The sequence below is a fragment of the Equus przewalskii genome, chromosome 17, assembly GCF_037783145.1.
Source record: "Equus przewalskii isolate Varuska chromosome 17, EquPr2, whole genome shotgun sequence".
Classification (NCBI taxonomy): domain Eukaryota; kingdom Metazoa; phylum Chordata; class Mammalia; order Perissodactyla; family Equidae; genus Equus; species Equus przewalskii.
The window spans coordinates 81,199,692-81,221,408 of record NC_091847.1 but is presented as its reverse complement, the minus strand read 5'-3'; the positions used below and the strand labels follow the sequence as shown (position 1 = coordinate 81,221,408).

General features: G+C 47.7%; 1 protein-coding gene across 10 annotated transcripts; it reads left to right on the top strand.

Moving 5' to 3' along the window:
• Positions 1-65: 65 nt before the first annotated feature.
• Positions 66-21,700, top strand: C17H2orf80 (chromosome 17 C2orf80 homolog). 10 transcript variants are annotated; one of them, XM_070581821.1, is made up of 9 exons: positions 66-217; positions 1,943-2,024; positions 3,763-3,845; positions 5,099-5,186; positions 5,537-5,608; positions 13,753-13,840; positions 14,091-14,215; positions 14,533-14,576; positions 21,229-21,700. In XM_070581821.1, exons 1-9 carry the CDS (start codon positions 177-179, stop codon positions 21,245-21,247), a joined length of 642 nt encoding a protein of 213 aa, XP_070437922.1. In that variant the 5' UTR covers positions 66-176; the 3' UTR covers positions 21,248-21,700. The 10 variants fall into 10 exon arrangements, with proteins under 10 accessions (XP_070437922.1, XP_070437925.1, XP_070437921.1 ...); XM_070581824.1 differs by having other exon boundaries at positions 14,062-14,215; XM_070581820.1 differs by having other exon boundaries at positions 14,058-14,215.
• The last annotated feature ends 17 nt before the right edge of the window (positions 21,701-21,717 follow it).

The window sequence follows — 21,717 nt, the reverse complement described above, 5'->3', positions numbered from 1 at the left end:
CTCGGATCCCTTCCAGGGCCAGGACTCCATGACTGGTATTTGGGGTGATAGCATCCCTGACTCAGTTCTCTCTGATTCGCTGCTGTAGCTTCTGGCTCAGAGAGGCTGGGTCTCACGGAAGGAAATCAGGGGCAGTGTAAGCCACAGACACCTGCTAGCCGGGTAAACCTTTCGTCATGGAAAGAAGGCTCCTGAAGAAGGAGATGAAAAAGCTCCTGTAAGTATGACTGAGAACGACTGTTGCTTGTTACACGCGACATTTGGTGGGTTTCTTGTCATAGCTGGTGTGGATATCGGCAGGGGTAAAAATCCAAGGGAGAATCTACTGCACTGGCTGAAAAAGCCAGATGATGTCGCCTGTCTGCGGCCCGCGGCCCCCACCTGGTGCCCAGGGGCGCTGAATCTCCTGGGAGGATGCTTCTGCCAGCAGCTCCGGGTCTGAATGCCCCGCTCTAGAGCCTCAGAGCGGACCAACCCTCCCCCCACCCCTGTCAGCCTGTGCTGGGTGGGGTGGATCCATGAGGGCCCTGCTGGTGAAGACCCAGGGCCGATTCCTGGAACAAGTGCCCAGGGCCCAGCATTCAAGTGGCAGCCTCAGCCTCTTTTATCGTCAGTTTTATCAACTAAGCAATTCACCTCCTTTTTCTTGCCATCTGGACTTTTTTTTTTAAACCAACAAAGAAACCATTAAGTTTCCCCATGGAAAAATTTTTCTCCTGCAGTAGCTTTTCTTTAACTTGATACTTTGTTAAGAGACTGGTGACAATCATAGACCATAGTAAAAGGGAAAAATGGTCACGTTCTATTTCACATGTATTATGGGCTCAACACCCATAACACCATTTTCAGCCAAGGCCTTACCACGGTCTCCATCCAAAGCCCTCTGTGTGCCTACTGAGATAATCATCTTCTAACTAGTCCTAAAGAAATGCTAGAATAAACTATGTATGAATGCACATGTTCACACATGTGTGTTTGGAGGCCAACACAATAAAGAAGACTTCATAATCAGGAATGCCAATTCCTCCACACACAACTGGAATTTCAAGACTGATTCAAAAGTGCTTTTATATCCAAAGGATAAGTTTAGGCTACTTCAAATAAGGTAACTTGGAATTACAAAGTAAAAATTCGAGAATTTTTTTCATCAATTTAAGCTTAATAATTCAGAAGAAGAGATTTCAGGAGCCAGAAACAAACTTATCCCCCCAGAGTGACATGCTCAAAGCATGTGGTAGAGACCTTGACAGCAGAACTGGCCTGACGTAAACTGTGCGATTTTGGAGACCGACCTCAGAGACCCCAGAGCGCTTTTTCCTGCATCTAGCCCCTCTTCCTGCCTCTCCCAAGACGGTGCCCTGCCAGTCTCCTCCCAGGGCCCGTATTCTGTCCTCCCTTGTTCAGTGTCACTGTCAGGAAGGGATCTGAAGAGGATGCACTCAAGTGGAGTCACTGAGATGTTTTCATGCGCAGCTCCTCCTAAGGGTATCTGCATTCTAATGGGGGCAGCCCTGGCAAAAGAATCCATGTGTACAGAATGTCACGTGTCTGGAATCCATCAACTCTGGACGTTGGGCCTGAGTCTAACACGGCAGCAGGGGACCCTTACTGTAAACAGTGGGTCTCAATGCTTTCCGTTTTGTAAAACCTTTCCTGCATTTGGGGATTTATCATACTCCCTGCTTTCCTATAAATTCTGTTCTATGTGACTTTAATTTTCAGATAAACGAGATTTATTAATCACAGTTAGACATTTTACACCTGCAGCGTTGCAGAATTGCGTTTAAATCAAAATGCAGTATTAACTCAGCTGCCAGAGCCATCCAAGCAGGACTTGTCTAGCGTTTCGGGGGGCGGGGGCGGCTGGGAAGGATGCTCCTGTGTTCTGAGCTCCTGCATCGTTCCCAATGGAATGGTTCAATCCTGCTCTCTTGCTTTCAAGGGGAGATTATGTTGGCATCAGACTTCGGGAAAATGAATTTGACCCAAAAGGAAGAAGGCAGCCCACCTTGCTAGATGACATGGTAAAGGAAGGCTTGTGAGTCACACTGTGTTACGTGTGTGTCGAGGGGACGGAACGAGGATGCGTGTGTCTCGTGAACAAGGCCAATCTTCACACCTCAGACATCCCCTTACTCATCTTCTCATCCCACGACTGTCCATGTGGTCTTTTCAACTCATTAAACTGAGGGCAAAAGAATGAGAAAAGGAAAGTCATGAGACTTCTATTTGCTATTAGAAACGATTAAAATGCAAGATGAGTGCCAGGTTAAATGTTACATACAGGATGTTAAAATGTTTCTGACAATATTAGCTATCATGTAGTTCTCAAATATATGTATATTTTTCTATTTGCATTAAGGGAGAAAATCAAAGAATTGAATAATCCTAAAATTCTTTGTGTTATTATTCATGTTGAAAGACAGATTCATGTTACATAATGAAAGTTCACTTCACATAAATTAAGGAGGAAGTTGTGTAAAGATCTAATCCAGAAGAAATTAGTAAACCTCGGCTTTTTTATGCTCACCCAGTTTCTATTCTTGCACATTTAATAAGGAAGAAAGGTACCCCCCCGCCCCACCCTGTCTGACTTCCTCGCAGCTGAAGAGGCAGAGAAACCTTGTGCTCTCAGTACTTCTCTGCACACATTAAGTGGAGAGTTCCATCCATCAGATAAGTGCTTCCCAGACTTTAATGAGGTCTCATCACAAGGCCCTTCTGATTGGGGGTCTGTGGTGGGGCTGGGAACTGCCATTTCCAACAGCACACGGGTGAGGCCCGCGGGGCTGGTCCAGGCGTCAAACTCTGGATGAGGTTTCACAGCTGATCACAGTCCATTTTCTTTCTTCCTTCCTTTTTTTTGGGGTTCTCTTTTCAGTTTGATTCTGTCCCTGGAAGAAATAATTACATTGTTTAGAGACTGTCTGAATTAGATAGAACCTTAGAAGCCTCTGAAAACACGAAAACAAAACCAACCTTCCCTTTCTGGGGTTGGTGGGGAGGAGGGAAGGGCTGTTTGACAGACAGATGGTGAACATGATGAGAAATGACCAGGAGAAGGGACTGGGGGGTGGGGGAGGGGGGTGGACAATGGGCTCGGTCCTCACTCCTTCCCCGCGTCTGAGACGCAGCAGGTCTCTGAGTCAGGCCCGCCTCCCGCCCTCTGCTCACGCTGGCCCCACCTGGACGTCCCCCTCCACCTGCAGACCTCCTCCTCCTCAGGCCCAGCTCCACTGGGGCCTCTCCTCTGAAGCCCCCTGGGACCCCCCATTCCCCAGGTGGATGACCACTTCCCCGTGCCCCAGGGACGAATTTCTGACGTTCTGGTGGCAGAATTAGAAATTGTTCTCTGTGTCCCTCTTCCTCTACCTTCATCTTTTCCTATTTTAAAATTTAAGGAATCTGAGGCTCAGAGAACATCAGTTGCTCACCCAAGGACACACCACGAGTCGTTGGCTAAACCTAGATTTGAACCCAGATTCCCTGATCCAGTTTAGCATCCTTTCCAGGAACGTATCCTTTCTTTTCCTGTCCACACAAGTCAAAGAATCTGCTCTAGGGGGAGGTAAATTCAGCCCCTGAAGATCCCTAATTATTTCCGTCTGAGTGTCAGGTTACCGGACAGAGCTGCTGATCCTCACCACGTGGACAAGACAAAACTGTAGAACGGGCTTAGCAGCAACATGGTCCCTGGGTCCAGGGGGCCCTGGGCCAGCATGTAGGCTGATGTGCAGTGTCCCCCTGTGCTCCCTGTTCCAGGCTCACTATGACCTGGCCGTCAGTGCTACGCTGCAATGGCTGGATCACTCAGAAGACCTAACTTGGTTGGAGCGGGAGGAAGTGTAAGTTGAAATCGTTTTCTGTTTTTTTTTAATGTGTGACTATCAGTGATGACAGAGGACGTCCTATCTAGCGTCTTCCACCGTGAGGCACTCTGATTTGAAAACATTGACAGGCAAGTGTCCGTCTCCAACCAGAAATCTGAAGAAACATCTCGGTTGTCAGCCCAGGAAGTCACAGAGGTGTTCACATGTTTTGCATCTCTGCCGACTGGTTTCTGTCAGATGAAGCTCTTTCTTGCGGGCACGTTGTGCCTTAGCGACACGACTGCTCTCTTGTGTACGTGCCGAGGTTTGAAAGGGTCCGTTCTGTGGGTAAAGGCTGCAGTCTTTCCCCAAGGACTGTCGGCCGCGATTTCTAAGCATTTAACTAGACGTCCCTGAGCTGAGCTGTTTGAATCAGAGTCGTGTCCTTCCCCTGATGACTGGCCTTTCTCCCTGTGAGCCGGACAGACCCACTCAGTTGGTAAGAACACGAAACCAGTGAGGCCAGGCCCAAGGAGCTTCTTCCAGAGGCGGCTCATTTCTTCTGCTCCAGGCCTTAGCTCACACATTGGGTCCACGGTGGCTGTATCAGTCAGGGTTTAGTTGTAATCAGTAGCAAATCCAGTCTGAACACATGTAAGAAAAAAAGGGAGGGGGTTTATTGCCTCCGTATCTGAAGAGCGCATGGGCAGGTCTGTGTCAGGCATGGCTTAATCCAAACCCCAGACCATGTCACTGGGACGTACCTCCTGACTCTTTCCTTTGGGTGGACGTTATTCTTAGCTTCAGCCCTCTTCACCATGGCATTCGGTCCAGGGCAGAATCGGGGCTCAGTGGCTCTGCTGGCCCTGACGCGTCTGGGGAGGAGTGGGGATGGGGGCGCGACGAGCTTAGTCCCCAGCGTGTTTTTTCCCCCTGGAATGTCGAAGTGCTGCTGGGGTCCCCGGGAGCACACAAGCTCACAATGGGAAACACAGTCCCCCAAGCAAACAGCCACAGAAGGGTAAGGACATGCACAGAACCGTAATTGTCCACCGTGGGGCCCGTCTGCCAGTGTCCGATCGCTGTGAGAACATGGACAGGTGAGGGCAAATATATTGCCATGCTGGAAGATTCAAATTCAGAGTGTGAGCTGCGCTGAGGGCAGACTGGTCACATCCATCTTTCGAATTAATACACGGCACGCGGCCACCGGATTATTGTCACAACCGTAGCAGGCGTCTAAAGAACAAGCATAACCCCTATTCTTATTTACTCATCCTCCCCCTTAGGAAAATGCCATTTCGTGGCAGACCCATATATACAAACCGCAGGGAACGAGAAGCAATGATTTTATCGTCTTACGCTGGACTCTTAATGGTAAGGAAAGAACACTGTGTGCATATACGGAGAGTCTATGTCTACTGTGTGCATTTTGATATTAATGTGTATTTATTTTATTTTTCAACCAAATGTTTCTGTTTAGGATTTACTAATATTAAGTGTTTCATTTTTATAAGATATAATAAAAAGACATATATTGTATTTAAGGGGCCAAAAAAATCCAGAATGAAACACATAAATAATTAGTATTTGGATACTCTGATTTATCCATTTATTTAGAATTTATTTATTTAGTGCCCAGGCACCATCCTAGATGTGCTGGACAGTTTTGTTCTGTAGTAAAAGAGAAGCCACGATCTGACAAGACATTTTTTGCTGTTTAACAGAACAGAATCCCAATTGAGGAAGTCTTTACAATTTATAGGGCTGGTTCTTCTGCCAATTCTGGTGCCACCAAGGTAAGGGCGACCTAAGACTATCAATGTAAGGGATTTTTAGAGAGACTTTCTCTCTTTTATAAATTTATAATGTACTTTCAGGCATGAAATAACAGTTTTATATCAAACGTACAAAACCAGGTGTAGCCACGTCTCCCTTGGATGACAATGTCTGTAAAGTGCTTTCCTTGCGTCGAGGACGGTATCAGCAGGACGACTGTGTCCAGTGACAGGCCAGGCAGAGGCAGCAGGAGGGCACCAGCCTGGAGACCCGCTTCGGCCTGTCTCCGATTAAGTTTCTCGCTCACTCTTGTGACGTGGTCCTCCTTGTCTGAGGTACCGTAACTTCCAGGCATGAGGACCAGGGTTACGAGGCTCGTCCTCCTGATAATTACTTGGTTAGCTGCGTCACATCTCCCCTCCCCTGAGACGACCATGAGGCTCCCACAGCGGGAGCGGCAACGATCGGGCCTGAGACCTGGGTCTGAGTTCTGACCCACGACCGTGGGACCCTGGGCCCCCTCCTTTGGGCTTCCACAGACTGATCTAAAAGCCACGGAGTGTTCTGGATGGTCTTTACAGCCAGCTCAGGTTTGCTCTCTATGCGTGTACGAGCTCGCAGTAAACCTTCAATCTGGCTGCTGTTTCGAGGTGGTGCCTTTACCTTGAGCCACCTCTAGAGAGGGGGAGGGAGGGCAGGGGGAGGGCAGGGGCGGCAGGGAGGGACAGGGGGAGCCCATCCCTCGCCCCAGGCCTTCTGCTCACTGCTGCTCTCAGTGACCCACTTGGATCTGGAAGAGAGGCAGGGCAGGGGGGCGACGGCCACAGGGACACCTGCCTCTGTGGTTCCTCCACCTGCAGACGCAAACAGTGGGTCACAGAGAGGCAAGAGCTTACCAGACCCGGCCCAGGAGTCAAGTATTTACCACATGTTGTAACTTTGGAACCAACCATCCTTTCATCTGAACCCACATGTGACCTGGTCATGGTCCCGAGACTCAGTCTCCCTCCGTCACTCTGGCTTCAGCTCTGTTCATTCATTCATTTGTTCATTCATTCATTCAGTGTAGTGGGGGTGCAGGGGATATGACGGTGAGCAAGCCAGACAAGATTGCTTTTCTCATGGGTCTTATATTGGGGCAGAATTTCCACCTTGGCTGAGACAGAAGTCCCCCAGGCCTGATACTGTTCAGAGACAAAGCTGCCTTGAGTTTTAAAGAACGCCCAGCTCTTTGAGTCTCTTGGAGAGCTTAGCAAACCATCCCGGTCATTCCTGCTTGTTTTTTCTGCAGGCTGCTCTCTCCTCCCGTTTCCCCAACGCCCCCAACATATTTATTTACCTGAGCCCAAGCCCCTCTCTTCAGTAACTGTGTTCTCCTCACCTTCTGGAGCCTGGGCGAGTCTAGGGGCCAGCTGGTGTCCACTCATGTGGCCAAAGGGCAAATCCGGAGAACCATGTCCTAGAGGACGGCGCTGTGAGGCCCTGCAGGCCCACCCGGGGCAACAGTCACTACGGTGTGCAAGACGGTGTCTGGTGTCTGTGCAGCTTGGCTGAGCCAGGTCCACTCACAGGGACCAGAACGGGAAGCCACGCGGAGCAGAGGAGCCAGCCGTCTCGTCTCTACCTTCCATCCGGTCATTTGCTTCTTCATGAAAGAGCATTTGCCACACTTTCTCCGTTCGGTCACACACAGTCCCGTCATCACAGGCAGTGACCACGAATAGAAGGCCCACATGTGGCCAGCTCTGAGGGGAGTGGATCACATCTGTGTGGAGGGGACTTTCCTTCGGAGGCTGTGCTTGTCTATTGGTACAGGATACGTGTGCCGGCACATTTATTGTTTCCGGCAGGAAAGACGGCATGAGGATTCGAAAGCCAGGCTGCCGGGGTTTGGCTCCCAGCTCCACCAGCCACAAGAAGAGTGATCCTGAGCAAGTCTTCTGTGGTCAGCCTTGATTTCTTTGTAAAAACAGGGTCAAGAAGATGGGGTTGACATGGGAAATGGAGTAAGTCGGTCTCAGTTAAGCCCTCAGTGCTTGGCACACAGTAACCTCAAAACGACACTGTAGTTGCTGTAGCTGAGTTTCTGGCCCTTGGGGTCTGGGTTTGGCATCTGACCTCCTCCGTGTTCCTGTAAGTCAGGCTTCTCCACATTTCAGACCAGTTAATCCTTCGTGGTGTGTGGAGGTGGGGTCGGGCCGTCCTGTGCACTGTGGGACGTTCAGCAGCATCCTGGCCTCAGCCCACTAATGTCAGTAGCTTCCTCCTAATTGTGACAACCAAAAATGTCTCTCGACTTTACCAGATGTCCCCTAAGAGGCAAGTCACAGCTGGTCGAGAGCCACTGCTCTAAACATTCAAAAATTAAATTGCTCATCAAGCATGTGTGTGTGTTATTAATACAGCGTAAACTCTGCTTTACACAGCCAGTGACCACAAAGGGTGTGATGTGACCTGAGCTACAGATATAAGAACCTCTGCTCCCGTGAGCCTCACAGGCCCCCCTGCCTGACGACCGCCAGCCCAGGGCTTCCTCGAGTGGCCACACGTCAGCTCCACACAGCGACCTTCTCCACATTGAGAATAAGGAATGAGCAGGACCCCTCAATGCAAATGTAGCATTTCAAAAATTAAATTGTAAGAGCTACTTTACAACAGTCTTTTGGGATTTAACATAATTTTAAAAAATAGCTTTAACTAGAAGGAAATGAGATTGTTCCAGAAAATAGTTAATAGCAAAGGTGCTTCTTTAATTGCTGCACGTATCTGAATGACCTTTGACTCCTGCAGATGCAATGTCTCCTAGGCAACGGCTGAACTTGCCCTGCGGAAGCCTGTTGCCCTGTTGAATTCTAACCAGATCATGGAGAATTTCCCAACCCTGGAGCGAAGCTCGTGGCTGTCTTCGGGACTGTTTGCTGCCACCTGGTGACAGAAAGCATCCCAGGCCCAGGATGGTGCACCAGTCTCAGCCTCAGCCTCTACTCCCCATAGCGAGCTGGGCTTTGCTGATAGGAGCCGTTTCTCTGCCGAGGACCTAGGACTCAGAAAAAACTCAACTAAGGGCCTCAAACAAGTGAGGGTTACTTAGAATTAGCTTCAGATAAATATTAAATGTCCTGCTGAATTTTAAGCTGAAGAAAAAGGAGCGTAAATCTTCCTTCAACAAATAAAGCAAGTGATAAAAATATTCTTTTGCTCCATCTGATGGAGAAAGAGGGAAAAAGGAAAGGGAGGCAGGAAGGGGAAACGTTTGTGCAGAGAGAGGAGAAAGCCCAGCGGAGGTGGTGGAGGACTTCGGAACACCCGCTCCCCTTCTCTCTTCTGACGCCACACCCTGGTGTCCCCTCCGCCAGCACAGGACTCTCCACACTCACCTCCACTGCCCCACACATGCTCTTCAGAGGCAAACAGACAGGTGTCCAGTCCCAGTGCTGTCACTTGCCAGCTGTGTGGCCTTGGGTAAGTTATTTAACTTCTCTGATTCCCCATTTTCCTGCACATGAACAGGCATGATCACACTTGCCCGATCACACCAGGTGTCCCGAGCACTAACCGAGACCATGCATGTCAGCGGCAGGATGCTGGCACATGGGGAGCTTCGAAATTAGCATTATTATTTCCAAACCCTCCCCCTCAGGGTGGCCAACCTCCTTCCTCCTGTCTGCAGGAGCCCACTGATAGCAGCCTGACCTCTCAGCTAGGGCTCTCACCTCTGCAGGCCCAGACTCCGGGCACCTACTCCAACACTCCACCACGAACCTTCTCTTCTTAGAGGATGACTCGCCTGAATCGTACAGAAATGAGGAAGTGTTTTCATGATAAAGGGAGGGACATACATTTAAACAAACTTCAGCATTGACAGATCTTCATGATGAGAGATTAAAATACATGCTTTCAGGGGCCAGGGCATGGCCCAGTGGTTAAAGTTCCCTGCCCTCCGCTTTGGAGGCCCAGGTTCGAGGGTGTGGACCTACTCCACTCATCAGCCATGCTGTGGAAGCGTCCCACATAGAAAGTGGAGGAAGACTGGCACAGATGTCAGCTCAGGGCTGATCTTCCTCAAGAGAAAAAAGAGGAGGATTGGCAATGCATGTTAGCTCAGGGTGAATCTTCCTCACACACACAAAAAAACCAGGCTTTCAATCTCAGTTATGCTCAAAGGAATACTTAGAGTATATGTTTAAAGTATAGAGACCAAGCCACAGCAAATCCGCCACGTGCGTGCTGTGGTTCAGCTCTGTGCGTCCTTTCACCGGTTTCCACAATCTTGAATTATGTGTCCATCATTCTTTTTTATTTCTTGATAGTTTTACTGCATATGCATCTCTAATCACTATATTGTTTAGTTTTGCATGTTCTTTGCATTTCATATAAATGAAATAAAAGCAGGATATACAAATGAAGCGAGAGGAATGAAATGAAGCAAATGCGTTATCGCGCGGCCTTCCGTTTTCACTCAGCGTCTCGCCGCAGAAATTCGTCCGCGGGGTCGCACGTCCCCAGGGTGTACTCGGCTATAGGAACACACCCCGATTTGTCTGCACTCTTCTGCAGACTGTGCTTGTCCCTTTGTGTGTCTCGACGACAGTGAGAGTCTCTGTGCGGCGTGTGCTGGGAGCGAAATGCTGCGTCACCTTGCGTTCGCGTCTTCCACTCTCTGGAAGTCCTTTTCCCAAAGGATCGTCCCCTTTACAGCCCTCCCTGCGCTGGGGGTCATCTGGTTGCTACCAACGCTGGGTGTTTCCGGGCTTCTTAGTTGGTCCATCTGTGGGGGGTGGGGGGGGGGGGTGGTCTTCATTACCAATGAGCAACTCCTCACGTGGCTCTTCTCTTGTAAAGTGCCTGTTAAAATCTATCCATTTTTCTGTTGGGTCGTTTGTCTTTTTAATTTATACAGAGCCTCAATTTTTTAAAAAACTGTGATAGGATATAATCAGTCAAGTCTTAGATTTTCCAGTACACTTCTCATTTGAAATTTGCCCTTTATCTTCAGAAACTTTAAAATGTTTACAAAATATGATTTTGCAACATTCCAACCATATTTGCAAAACTTCTTGGACAGATACAAACTTTCCAGACCACATGACCACGTGGTCAGCTTTTACTGTGGAAAATATGATTGTCACAGCATATGTTCAATTGCTTTGACATTGATCTTTGATCAGAAATTCCCCACCCTCCATCTCAGCGATATCAAAATGGTGTTTTAATAAGTGACTGCTCTGGGTTGAAGGGCAGATAAAGATTACTGTCTGTGCTCTTCAGCCCTTAACGATGGAGCCCTGTGCACATTCCTACGTGCTGTTCCACATTCCCCTCTCCTCCTCCTCACCCTTCCAGTTACAAGAAAGTTTTGTTGAATGTGCTTTGGACATAATTTGGCACTCAATAAGTACTTGAATTGAGAAATAACAATCATAGTAATACTTTTACATTGACACAATAAAGATAAAGATTTAAAGTAGTTTTAAAGTAAAAAAAAAGAGCATATGATTAACTCTAGGTTTAGGATTTAAATTTCATCCAACTTTTTAAATAATTTTTTCACATAAGCCACACAGGAAGCTATATTAACTGCTTGCATGAGTCATCAGATTATCAGGACTCATAGCATATTTGAGCTGGCAGTCACTTTAAAATCATCGAGTTCCGAGTTCCGTCTTCCCCAGCAGATGGGGAAACTAGTATGAAAAACATCCGTCTGGGATCTTCTAAGGCAGGCATATGAGCTGTTCTCCTCCCCTTGTCCCTGGATGCATCATCCTGGAGGGCTGCTGTCACGGCCATCATTGCCCCACCCTGACACGAAGCCTTCTTCAGTTACCGTCTGTGTTTCAGGGTCCTGTTTCTGAGTAGATTATGTGCTTCTTGAGGTTAGAGACCATCGCTTCCGCTTGTGTTTAATTCTTTACAACACTGGATATGAAGTAAACTCGCAATAAATATTTCTGCCATTTGAATAAAAGGCTGAGGTCAAATTTGGAATAGCCCCATAAGCTATTCTGTCAATAAAGAGAACACACCTCATTTATTATTTAATCCATCTTTTCTGTATGATAGAGCAGAAAACCCATAGGAATCTTGAAAAACAGATTTACTTCTCATATAAAAGGAGTCTGGAGTGGGCAGACCAGGGCTGGTACATGGTTCCACAGTTGTCAGGAACACAGGCATCTCCCAGGTGTCTGCTCAGTCCTTCCTGTTGCAAATTGCAAAGTAATATACAAATACAGTCCTTTTCTTTAAAAAAAAAAAAAGAAAAAAAAGACAGGAAAAAACCTATATATAAACCACACGATTCTCCTAGAGCTCAAATTCAGATTGTGGAAATACAGATTTTTACCTACTTTGAAAGGATACCAATTATGTGGGAACTTGATCATTAAGAGATTCAGGTAATAAAGATAGAGAGAAGGAATTTTCTGCTGAGCTGGAAATGTAACAGTGGGTATGCATTCTGTCGTCCTTGTCTTGGTGTCGCCTCAGTTAAACATCATACAAGGTGCCCTATTGATGAAATGGGGCGTTTGCTGAAAGAAACACGTGAAGAGAGTTGTATAAGCTTCTTTTGCTCCTTAAAAATACGAGTTCTGTAAATATAAAGCCTGAAGCTGTATCAGTAAGAGAGTAGGAAGGTGCTGATCTTGCAGAGGGTGTTAGCAGTCTCTGGCCTCCTGCTCTGATTGATTCTTTGTCAGCAGTCCACTCAGCCTTTCTCTGGAAGGCGAGGCGGAGGAAACGGCGGCCAGGATCCGCCGTGGGTAACTATGCGCAGCAGGAGCTGAGTCAGGGAGAGAAATGATGAAGATGGCGATAGAGATAAATAACAATTACTATTATTATCATTATTTTTAAAGTTAACGTGCTGTACTCTGGGCCAAGAACCGTTCTGAGCGCTTTACAAGTGCTGACTCTCTGATCCCACCACGCGCGGGGGGCGGTCACCGCTATGTTCGTCTCACGAGGAAAGGGGCCGGGGGACGCCAGGTGACAGGCCCGAGGTCACGACTTGTGGATGGTGCAGCCTGCATTCAGGTACAGCCTGGCTGACGTCCGTGCTGTTAGCCACCATTGCAGTTACTCAAGTAGTCCATGACGCCTGAGGGCCTACTGTGTGCTGGGCCCTCTCTGGGGCTCTGGAGATGACAGGCTGAATTGGCCGCCTGGCCCCGGCTGCCGCACCCCAGTCCACTCTCCCCACGCGGCCGGGCTGAGCTGCTTTCAACCTAAATCAGACAGTGTCAGCCGCTGCTTGGAAGCCTTCCAAAGGCGCCCCGCACCCTGGAGTGGGCGTCGGTCAAGCGCGGCGCGCTCCGCCCAGGACCACCGGGCGCGCAGGTGTCTGTCGGCGCCTCCGCCCGCCCCGCCCGGCCGCGCGGCCCCTTCCTCTCCTGGGAGGGCCTCGGGCTCCCTCGGCCGGACAGGCCTCTCCAGCTCCGCCACGCTCGCCCCCCTGCCAGCCTCGGCGGGAGCGCTGCAAAGAGCAGAGCCCTTCTCGGGCTGCCTCCACGCCGCGGCTGCCCAGCGGCTGCCCCGCGCAGCGCCGAGCTTAGCTTATTAAACCTGGCACAGCCAGGCTCACGCTGCTGCTCTAACAGTCTGTAGTTCGTGTCTCCTCACTCAGCCCCACAAAGGCAGGAACCCTTCCTGCTCACTAAACCCGGCCCCCGGAACAGGGCCTGGCCCATGGGAGGTGCTCACTGAAACCTGTGGAGTGACTGAGTGAGCGCAGGCGCAGGTCCGGCCTCGCGGTGCCGCGGACAGCGGGTTATTACCAACTGTGACACGCGGGGGTGTCCACGTGACAGCATCCTTTCAGTCCCAGACGAGCCAGTCAGCAGTTTCGCCTCGGGCGCGGCGGGTGCCGGCATGGGAGAGGGGAGGGGGGACATGGAGCAAGTTTCTCCGCAAAGGTGACTTTTGAGCTCCCTCTAAAGGAAGAGCGGGGCCTGTAGGAGGAGGGGAGGAAAGGGTGCTGCCGGCACGGGGAAGCGCGAAGAGCATGGGCGCGTGGCGGGGCATCCCCGGCGCAGCGGCCGCGCCTTGGCCGGGTGAGCGATGGCGCGATGTCCAGGGGCCGCGCGGGGGCCGGCCCCGTGCCGACCAAGCGCGTCCCCAGCAGGCGCGGGCGGCCCCACCGGCAGGTCTGCTTCCCTTGCAGGGTCCGGGAGCGCCGCCGGTGCCCCGCTCCTTGCACCCCTTCGCCATGCTGACGGCGCCCCAGGCCGCGGAACACGCCCGCAAGCAGGGTGAGCGCTCGCCTCCGCGCGGAGAGGTCCCAGCGGACCCGGGAGGGCGCCCGCAGAGCAGGGTCACGGGGTCTCTGAGCTGAAAAGAGTGAGGCACATTTCTGACTCGATTTCCCTCCGTGTCACTTCTCAGACCCTTTGGTGACGGGAGCAAAGAACTCTAGAAGGGAAGGCCCTCAAACTGTGGGTAGACTCATTAAAAAAGCCTTTTACACAGATAGACAGATGCGGCCACTACCTGTGCCTGCAGGGGTCAAGCCGAGAAGGGGAGCAGCGAGTTCAAACGCCGCCGCCAGCAGCTCTGCCAGGGAAGCAGGCGTCGCGGCGCGGAAACCGTCGAAGAACGCATCTGTGGACACACGGCCAAAGAACAAAGTAGGTCTAAAAACACGAATCGGACCAAAAGGGTACCAGATATTTGGGGAGTTCTTCATATCGTGTGGTTAAAAGTCTGCCCTTTGGAGTTAAACGCTCTGCGTGTGACTCCAAAGCCTACTAGTCACCAGCTGTGTGACTTCAGCTGTGTAACCTCTCTGTGCCTTAGTTTCCTCCTCCGCAAACTGGAAAGAGTGATGGTACCTGCCTCTCAAGGTTGTTGGGATGATTGACTGAGGCTGTGCGTGTTAAGAGGGTATATGGTGCTTGGCACAGAGTAAGCCCTAAATAAACATTAACTATTATTATCTTTTTAGCATTTGAGAAATACTCTCCGCCAGTTAATCAGCTCTGGATTCGAGTAAGTGTGTCGAGGAGAAGATTTGTGTTGCTGTCTGTGTCCAATGTTCCTGTTCTCGGTCGGTTCTCACTAGTGAGAGATGCTTTGATCTCTGCGGCTTCTGCCCTATCTGATTCCTGTTGCAGAATTCAGAGAATGGTCAGACCGGCCGCAAAGAACCGACGGGAGGAGGGCGTTCTGCTTTTCCAGCTCTGGGTTCTCAGTTGTAACGTGCAAAGCGAAAAGTCGAAAAGTCGGAGAGGCCAAGCTGGTCCGAGAGGGGAGAAAATCAGAAAGTGGTGCAGGCAGGGTGTCTGGGATGATGTAGGTTTTGCTGAGTGAGAAATTCTGGGTCAGCAGGAGGGTTGAAAGTTTCAAAGGAAAGAGGGGATTTTGAAAGTTGATGCACCAGCTTATGAACTGGGTTTGCTTCAGGAAAACACAGGTGAGATTGAAATTCTCTTTTTATTTGGTTTGGTTGCTGTGCTGTGTATTTTAAAAATGTGGATCTCTGAGTAGACTGGGCCTTCTTCAGGTTTCTGAGGCAAACTGCTGACTGATGGGAAAGGTGGCCTTAATGTAGCCAATGCTTTAGGAGCGGCCTGAATTCTTTGGTGGCCTCAGGTTTTACTAAGCGTTTCCCCGGTGACAGAACAATCACACTGTTCAGAAATGCTCACATCTCTGAGTTTCTTTCAAAGGCATTTGCTGTAAGGAAATTTGAAGGTATAGCTTTTCTAGAACCATATCTTTGTCACTGAAGAACTTTTTGAAGTAAAATGATGTTCTTTTTAAAACTTGAGTTTGGGGATAACAAGCTTTAGAAAGTAAAACAAGGCAGCAGAAAATCAAAGAACAGTAACAACTCCAGAAATAACACACACACACTGATAATCTAGGCTGTAAAGTGCACGAAAGAACAGGGGTCCTAGACCCCAGAGGCTCAGCCACGCACCTCGGGTACTGAAGATCTGGCTCCCTAGACGACTCATCGGTATGTTACTTTGAAATTGTACTTTCATCCCAGGTGTGTTTTCCTTTGCAACCCTCGCAGCTCATTGGCTTCTGGATGGAAGCAGATCCTGTTTCATTGTTTCCCGCACGTGTGGGAAGTGCTTTGCCGGCAGTAGATATTCAGCACTTACTGTTGGTTAGAGACTTGGCAGTGAGCGAATGCTCCTTGGGCGAGTCCTCTCAATCGCTGTGTCCTGTCTACATGGTCCAGAGGCTCGTTTCTAGGGACCAGCCGTTTCTGCAGGCTAATGGATGCTTGTCAGACCAGGAGAGTCGCAACAGACGCCCATTCCTCAGTAGGGCCAATCCTGAGATGAAACCGTCCATAAGGGCCCCTTCTTGATAATCAAACAGCATAAAACACATTTGAGGGATTTCTTCATGCTTTCTTATTTGTATTCTTCAGGCATCTTTTCCAACTCCTGGATAATGTACTTTTTAAATTAGTTTAAAAATTATAATAGTAATACGTGCTTATGTTAAAAATTTTAAGCAATAGGAAAAACATGAAGTGAAACCTAAGAGCTTTCCTCTTCACCACACTCCTTCCTGCTGCTCAGAAACAACCACCGGCACTGCTTCGTGTGATGCTCAAATACTCGCTACACATGTACGTATCAATATACAGATACACATGCCTGATTGATTTGTTAGAAATATCAAAGAAATAAATGTTTATTAAATGTATGAGAAACATGCTTTCACAGATTATTGTTTGAAAACGTTTTTCATTTTATATATTTGAACTTCTTAGTCTTTCCCTTTATGGCTTATGGATATGATATCATGTCTTTTAGCTGATGAACAATTTTTTTTTTTAAAGACTGGCACCTGGGCTAACAGCTGTTGCCAATCTTCCTTTTTTTTCCAAAGATTGGCACCTGGGCTAACAACTGTTGCCAATCTTTTATTTTTCCTGCTTTATCTCCCCCAAACCCCCCCTGTACACAGTTGTATATATCTTAGTTGCACATCCTTCTAGTTGTGGGATGTGGGACGCCGCCTCAACGTGGTCTGATGAGTGGTGCCATGTCCGCGCCCAGGATCCAAACCCTGGGCTGCCGCAGCGGAGCGCGCGAACTTAACCACTCGGCCACGGAGCCGGCCCCAATTTTTTTAACCTTGAGATAAAACAATGCCTTATTCAGAATTTTCTATTTATTTCCAGCCACTGAATTTCTTCATAAAGAAAAAGAAATTATTTTTTAAAATACAGGTATTCTTGGAAACAGTTTTAAAGATTTCTTTTATACTGTGTGGGTATTAGCAGCTCATTTTTCAGTCGAAATAGTAGGAGCTATGCGGTACCCTAGGAACGTGTCAGCATGGGGCACGTCACCAGGAGTCGAGCTGGGAATGGACGGGCCACGCCAGGAGCTCCAGGGCAGAGACAACAAGAGTAAGAGGGGCTCTGCAGTCGCAGGCCGGCTGGAGTCGCGGTTCCCCGTTCCATCACCTGGGCAGGTTGTCAAGTGAGTCCTGTCTGCTTCACTTGCTCATCTGTAAAGAGATCTGACAGGACCCACCTCAGAAGGCTGTGCTGGGACTGAATGAGCTGCCTGTGTGAGGGGCTCAGAGAAGGGCCAGGACCACAGCCCGCGGTGGGTAAGTGCTCCCGTTATCCCCATGCCCGAGGGGCCAGAGCAGGACACAGAGAGAGGGGCAATGGGAAGGATTCCAGTTTCCGGTTCCACACATAAGGAGCTTAGAGACCACCACTCCGTCCTAATGAATGAAAAGCCCGAACAGACTGGGGCCGGCCCAGTGGCACAGTGGTTAAGTTCGCACACTCCACTTCGGTGGCCTTGGGTTCGCCAGTTCCAATCCCAGGTGCAGACTATGCACCGTTTAACCAGCCATGCTGTGGTGGCATTCCACATATAAAGTAGAGGAAGATGGGCATGGATGTTAGCTCAAGGCCAATCTTCCTCAGCAAAAAGAGCAGAATTGGTGGCGGGTGTTAATCTTCCTAAGAAAAAAAGAAAAGCTGAACAGACTGAAAAATTCACAATCTTATTGGATCTGTAAGGCAGGGAGGACACAGGCAAACCCCTGCCCCCAAGGTTGGAGAAGACAGGGTGATGGTTCACAGAGCAGACTCCTGAGCACTGATGGGACCCTGGGCCTGTCACTGTGATTGCTGAGGCTTGGTGGGGGCAACTCTGAGAGCTGTAGACTCCAAGGGACCCAGTCACGGGGCCACAACACTGTCAGCCTTACCTCCAGGAGCTCCCTAGGTTCCCACGGTAAATACTGGAGGAAAACCCCGCCTGCTTCCAGCAGGGGAAGAAAAGGAACCATTGGCAACAGCCAGAGTGCCTGTTTTTAGGAGGCTGCCCCCAGGGGAAACTAGTTAACAGAGACTAACCTGCTGGGGTCTTGTCAGAGCCTGACTGACCTAGAGGAAGAGAAACACTCAACTCCAGCCCCTCTAGTCATCTGTCCCACCTAAGGGAGAGAAAAAAACTGAGAAACTCTGTGGAGTTCACAGTCAGAGGTGCAGGCTCACCAAAGACTGAGACCTACTCACAGGACCTCCCCACACCCCACACCACATCATTAAAGGCCTATTCACAGCAGTTCCTTACACTCAGCATGCCACTCCAGCTATCAAGAAAAAACTACAAGGCATACTTAAAGGCAAAAAACACAATCTGAAGGGACAGAGCAAGCGTCAGAACCAGACATGGCAGGGATGTTGGAATTATCAGACCAGGAACTTAAAACAACTGTGATTAATATGCTACGGGCTCTAATGGATAAAGTAGGCAGCATGCAAGAACAGATGGGACCTGTAAGGAGAGACCTGGAAATCCTAAGAAAGAACAAAAACAAATGCTAGAGCTCAAGAACGCTGTACAGAAATGAAGAATGCCTTTGATGGGCTGATTAGCAGACTGGACATAGCTGAGGAAAGACTCTCTGAGCTCAAGGATAGATCAATAGAATCCTCAAAAACCAAAAAGCAAAGAGAACAAAGACTGAAAAAAAAAAAAGAACAGAATATCCATGGACTGTGGGACAACTACGAAAGTTGTAGTGTACCTGTAATGTGAACATCAGAAGAGAGAGAGAAAGGAACAGAAGAAATATTTGAAACAATGACTGAGAATTTCCCTCAGATTAGTGTCAGACACCAAATCACAGGTCCAGGAAGCTCAAAGAACACTAAACAGAAAAAATACCCCCATACTACACCTCAACATATCATTTTCAAACTACAGAAAATCAAAGATAAAGAAAAAGTCCTGAAGGAAGCCAGAGGGAAAGATGCCTTATCCACAGAGGAACAGAGACGAGAATCACATCCGACTTCTCCTCGGAAACCACACAGGCAAGGAGAGAGTGCAGTGAAATATTTAGTGTTGAGAGAAAAAAAAAAAACACCAACTAGAACTCTGTACCGTGTGAAATTATCCTCAAAAGAGAAGAAGAAATAAAGACTTTCTCAGGCAAACAAAAATTGAATGAATTTGTTGCCAGTAGACCTGTCTTGCAAGAAATGTTAAAAGAAGTTCTTTAGAGAGAAGGAAAATGATAAAGGCCAGGTACTCGGATCTGCTCAGAGAGGAAGAGCATCAGAGGAGGAAAAAGTGAAGGCAAAATGAACACTTTTATTCTTTTTGTTTGTACTTGATCTAACAGATAGTAGTTTGTTCAAAATAATAGCCAATGTATTCAGTTTGGTATATCTGATGGATATATATATTTGCTCATGTATTCTTGTAGATAAGTGAAATGAGTGACAGCAGGGATACAGGGATGGGGGAAGGAATTGGGATTATTTGGTTATTATAAGGTACTCACACTACCTATGAAGGGGAGTGGTGGTATTTGAAGGTGGGTTTGGATTAGTTGTAAATGTATAGTGCAAACTCTAGGGCAACTACCTAAAAAAAATTAAGAAGAGAAATAATTGATATGATAAGAAAGGAAGGAAAATAGAATCATATAAAATGTTCAGTTAAAACCATAAAAGGCAGAAAAAGAGTGGAAGACAGGAACAAGAACAAGGGAAATTAATAGAAAACAGGAGCAAATGTGTTCAATATTAATCCACCTGCATCAGAAATCACTCTGAGGATCAGTGGCCCCAATGCACAATCAGAAGGCAGAACTCAGTAGCCACACGTGCCTAGTGCCTACTGTGTCTGAATGGCACAGACCATCACTGTGCACGGTTCTACTGGACAGCACTGGTCTATATCTTGCTAGGGACGCATTTGTCAAAACTCATAGGATGGTGAAAGCTTGTGCATTTCATTTATAAAATTTGCATTTAAATATATTGAACTCACTGAAGGCCACCTAGGCCGACGTGTTTAGGGTGAAGTGTACTGCTGTCTGCAGCTTACTTTGAAATGCATGAGGAAAGAGATAGACTGATGGATGGGCAGAGGGATGAAGAGAGGCACTCACGTACGCTGAAGCAAACCCAGCACACCGTTCAGCACAGAATCCAGGCATTGGGCGTATGTATGTTTATTGTACGCTTCTTTCAGCTTTTCTGTATGAAAACTTTCAGAATAAAATTATGAGGAAAAAAGAGAGAAATGGTCTGAGTGGATCAAAAGAACACAAACTGATTGTATGCTGTCTACCAGAAACCACTTTAAATATAAAGACACAGGTAGATTAAAAGTACATGTAGGGAGAAAAATAAATCATGCAAGGACTGTCAGAAGAAATAAAAAGGAGCTATGTTAATTTCAGACAGAGCTGACTTCAAAGCAAGGAAAGTGATCAGGAATAAAGAAGAGCATCACATAATGTTAACAGGTCAATTCTCCAAGAACACACAGCAGAGCAGTCCTTAACATGCGTGCCCCAACAACAGAGCGTCAAACTACGGGGGGCTAGAACTGCAGAGAGAAAGAGATGACTCCACTCTGCTAGCTGGAGACTTCAGCACCCTCTATCAGAAGTGGAGAGAGGGCCATTTAAGTTTAAATTCAAAGCAGTGTAGAAGAAATTCGAAATAATATGCCACAAACACACAGTTGCTAAGGGGCAAAGAAATTATTTGCTTTGGGTAGGTTAGTCAAAAAAAGTATTACTTTTATTAGTTACTTTTCATTTGAAAATAATTTCGAGCTTAGAGGAAAGCTGCACAAATAGTACATAGAGCCCTCAAATACGTTTTACTCGGATTCATCAATGGGTAACATTTTGCTCCATCAGCTTTACGCTTTCACTCTCTGTCTCTCTGTATGTAGATAAATAATTTTCTCTGAAGTTACATCTGCCATATCGCTTTACCCGTATATACTTCAGTGTGTATTTCCCAATAGTCGTTCTCTTAAATAACCACAGCATAGTTATCAACGTAAGAAGATCTGACATTGATACTTTTATTTAATCTACTGTCTATATACCAGTTTGTCAATTGACCCAATAATGTCCTCTTTTAAACATTTTTTATTTCTGTACAGGATCCAGTGTGGGGTCATATACTGTATGTAGTTGAGAAATATAACTCAATTTCCAAATGTCTCAGAACAATTCCGTGGAAATTTCTTTGTACCTACATTTATTTTAACCCATCTTTGTCAGTAACTTAGTATCTGATATTTGATCTTACCCTATAGATAGAAAGCTAATGTCTGTGTCCGTGTTAAATTGATGGGCTTGATACCAAAATCATCTTTTTATTCTGCAGGTCACTTAGAAACTTGTAATTGCACTGTGGGAGTTCGTAACAGAATCTCTGGGAGAGGAACAGACACATCACCTTAAAGCTGCGACTCTCGCCGGCACCTTCTCCTTACGGTCATCTTTCGATGCAAAGTGCATGGAAGTGCTATTCTGGGTATCAAGCTTTCTTCTCTCAGAATCACATCATATGGCTATATTGTGGGGGGGGGGGGGAGTGTGTATTTTATGCTGCTTCATTTGTGATTCGAAGACTGTGGTTGGAGAGTTCCCAGGATATATAGTATTTCCATGTCGGAGCAGGCTGGTCTTGTAGCACATTTTACAAATACTTAGCACTGGATACTGCAGAGTGGTGAGGTAGGAGGCAGTTTTCCAAAGTTCCAGTCCAAAATAAAATTCATCTGTCATTGATTGCCTTTACTGTGTTCTCATATGGAAACATTTAAAATCGTTTCAATAAAGCATTAAAAGAAAAACGGGTGCAGGCTTTCTT

What these genes read in the sequence shown, in the direction of transcription:
- C17H2orf80 (XM_070581820.1), top strand. Translation starts at nt 177, where the DNA reads ATGGAAAGAAGGCTCCTGAAGAAGGAGATGAAAAAGCTCCT. An exon ending in CCACCTTGCTAGATGACATG is followed by an intron (nt 2,025 to 3,762) that starts GTAAAGGAAGGC and finishes TCCCTGTTCCAG; the next exon opens with GCTCACTATGACCTGGCCGT. An exon ending in TGGTTGGAGCGGGAGGAAGT is followed by an intron (nt 3,846 to 5,098) that starts GTAAGTTGAAAT and finishes CCTCCCCCTTAG; the next exon opens with GAAAATGCCATTTCGTGGCA.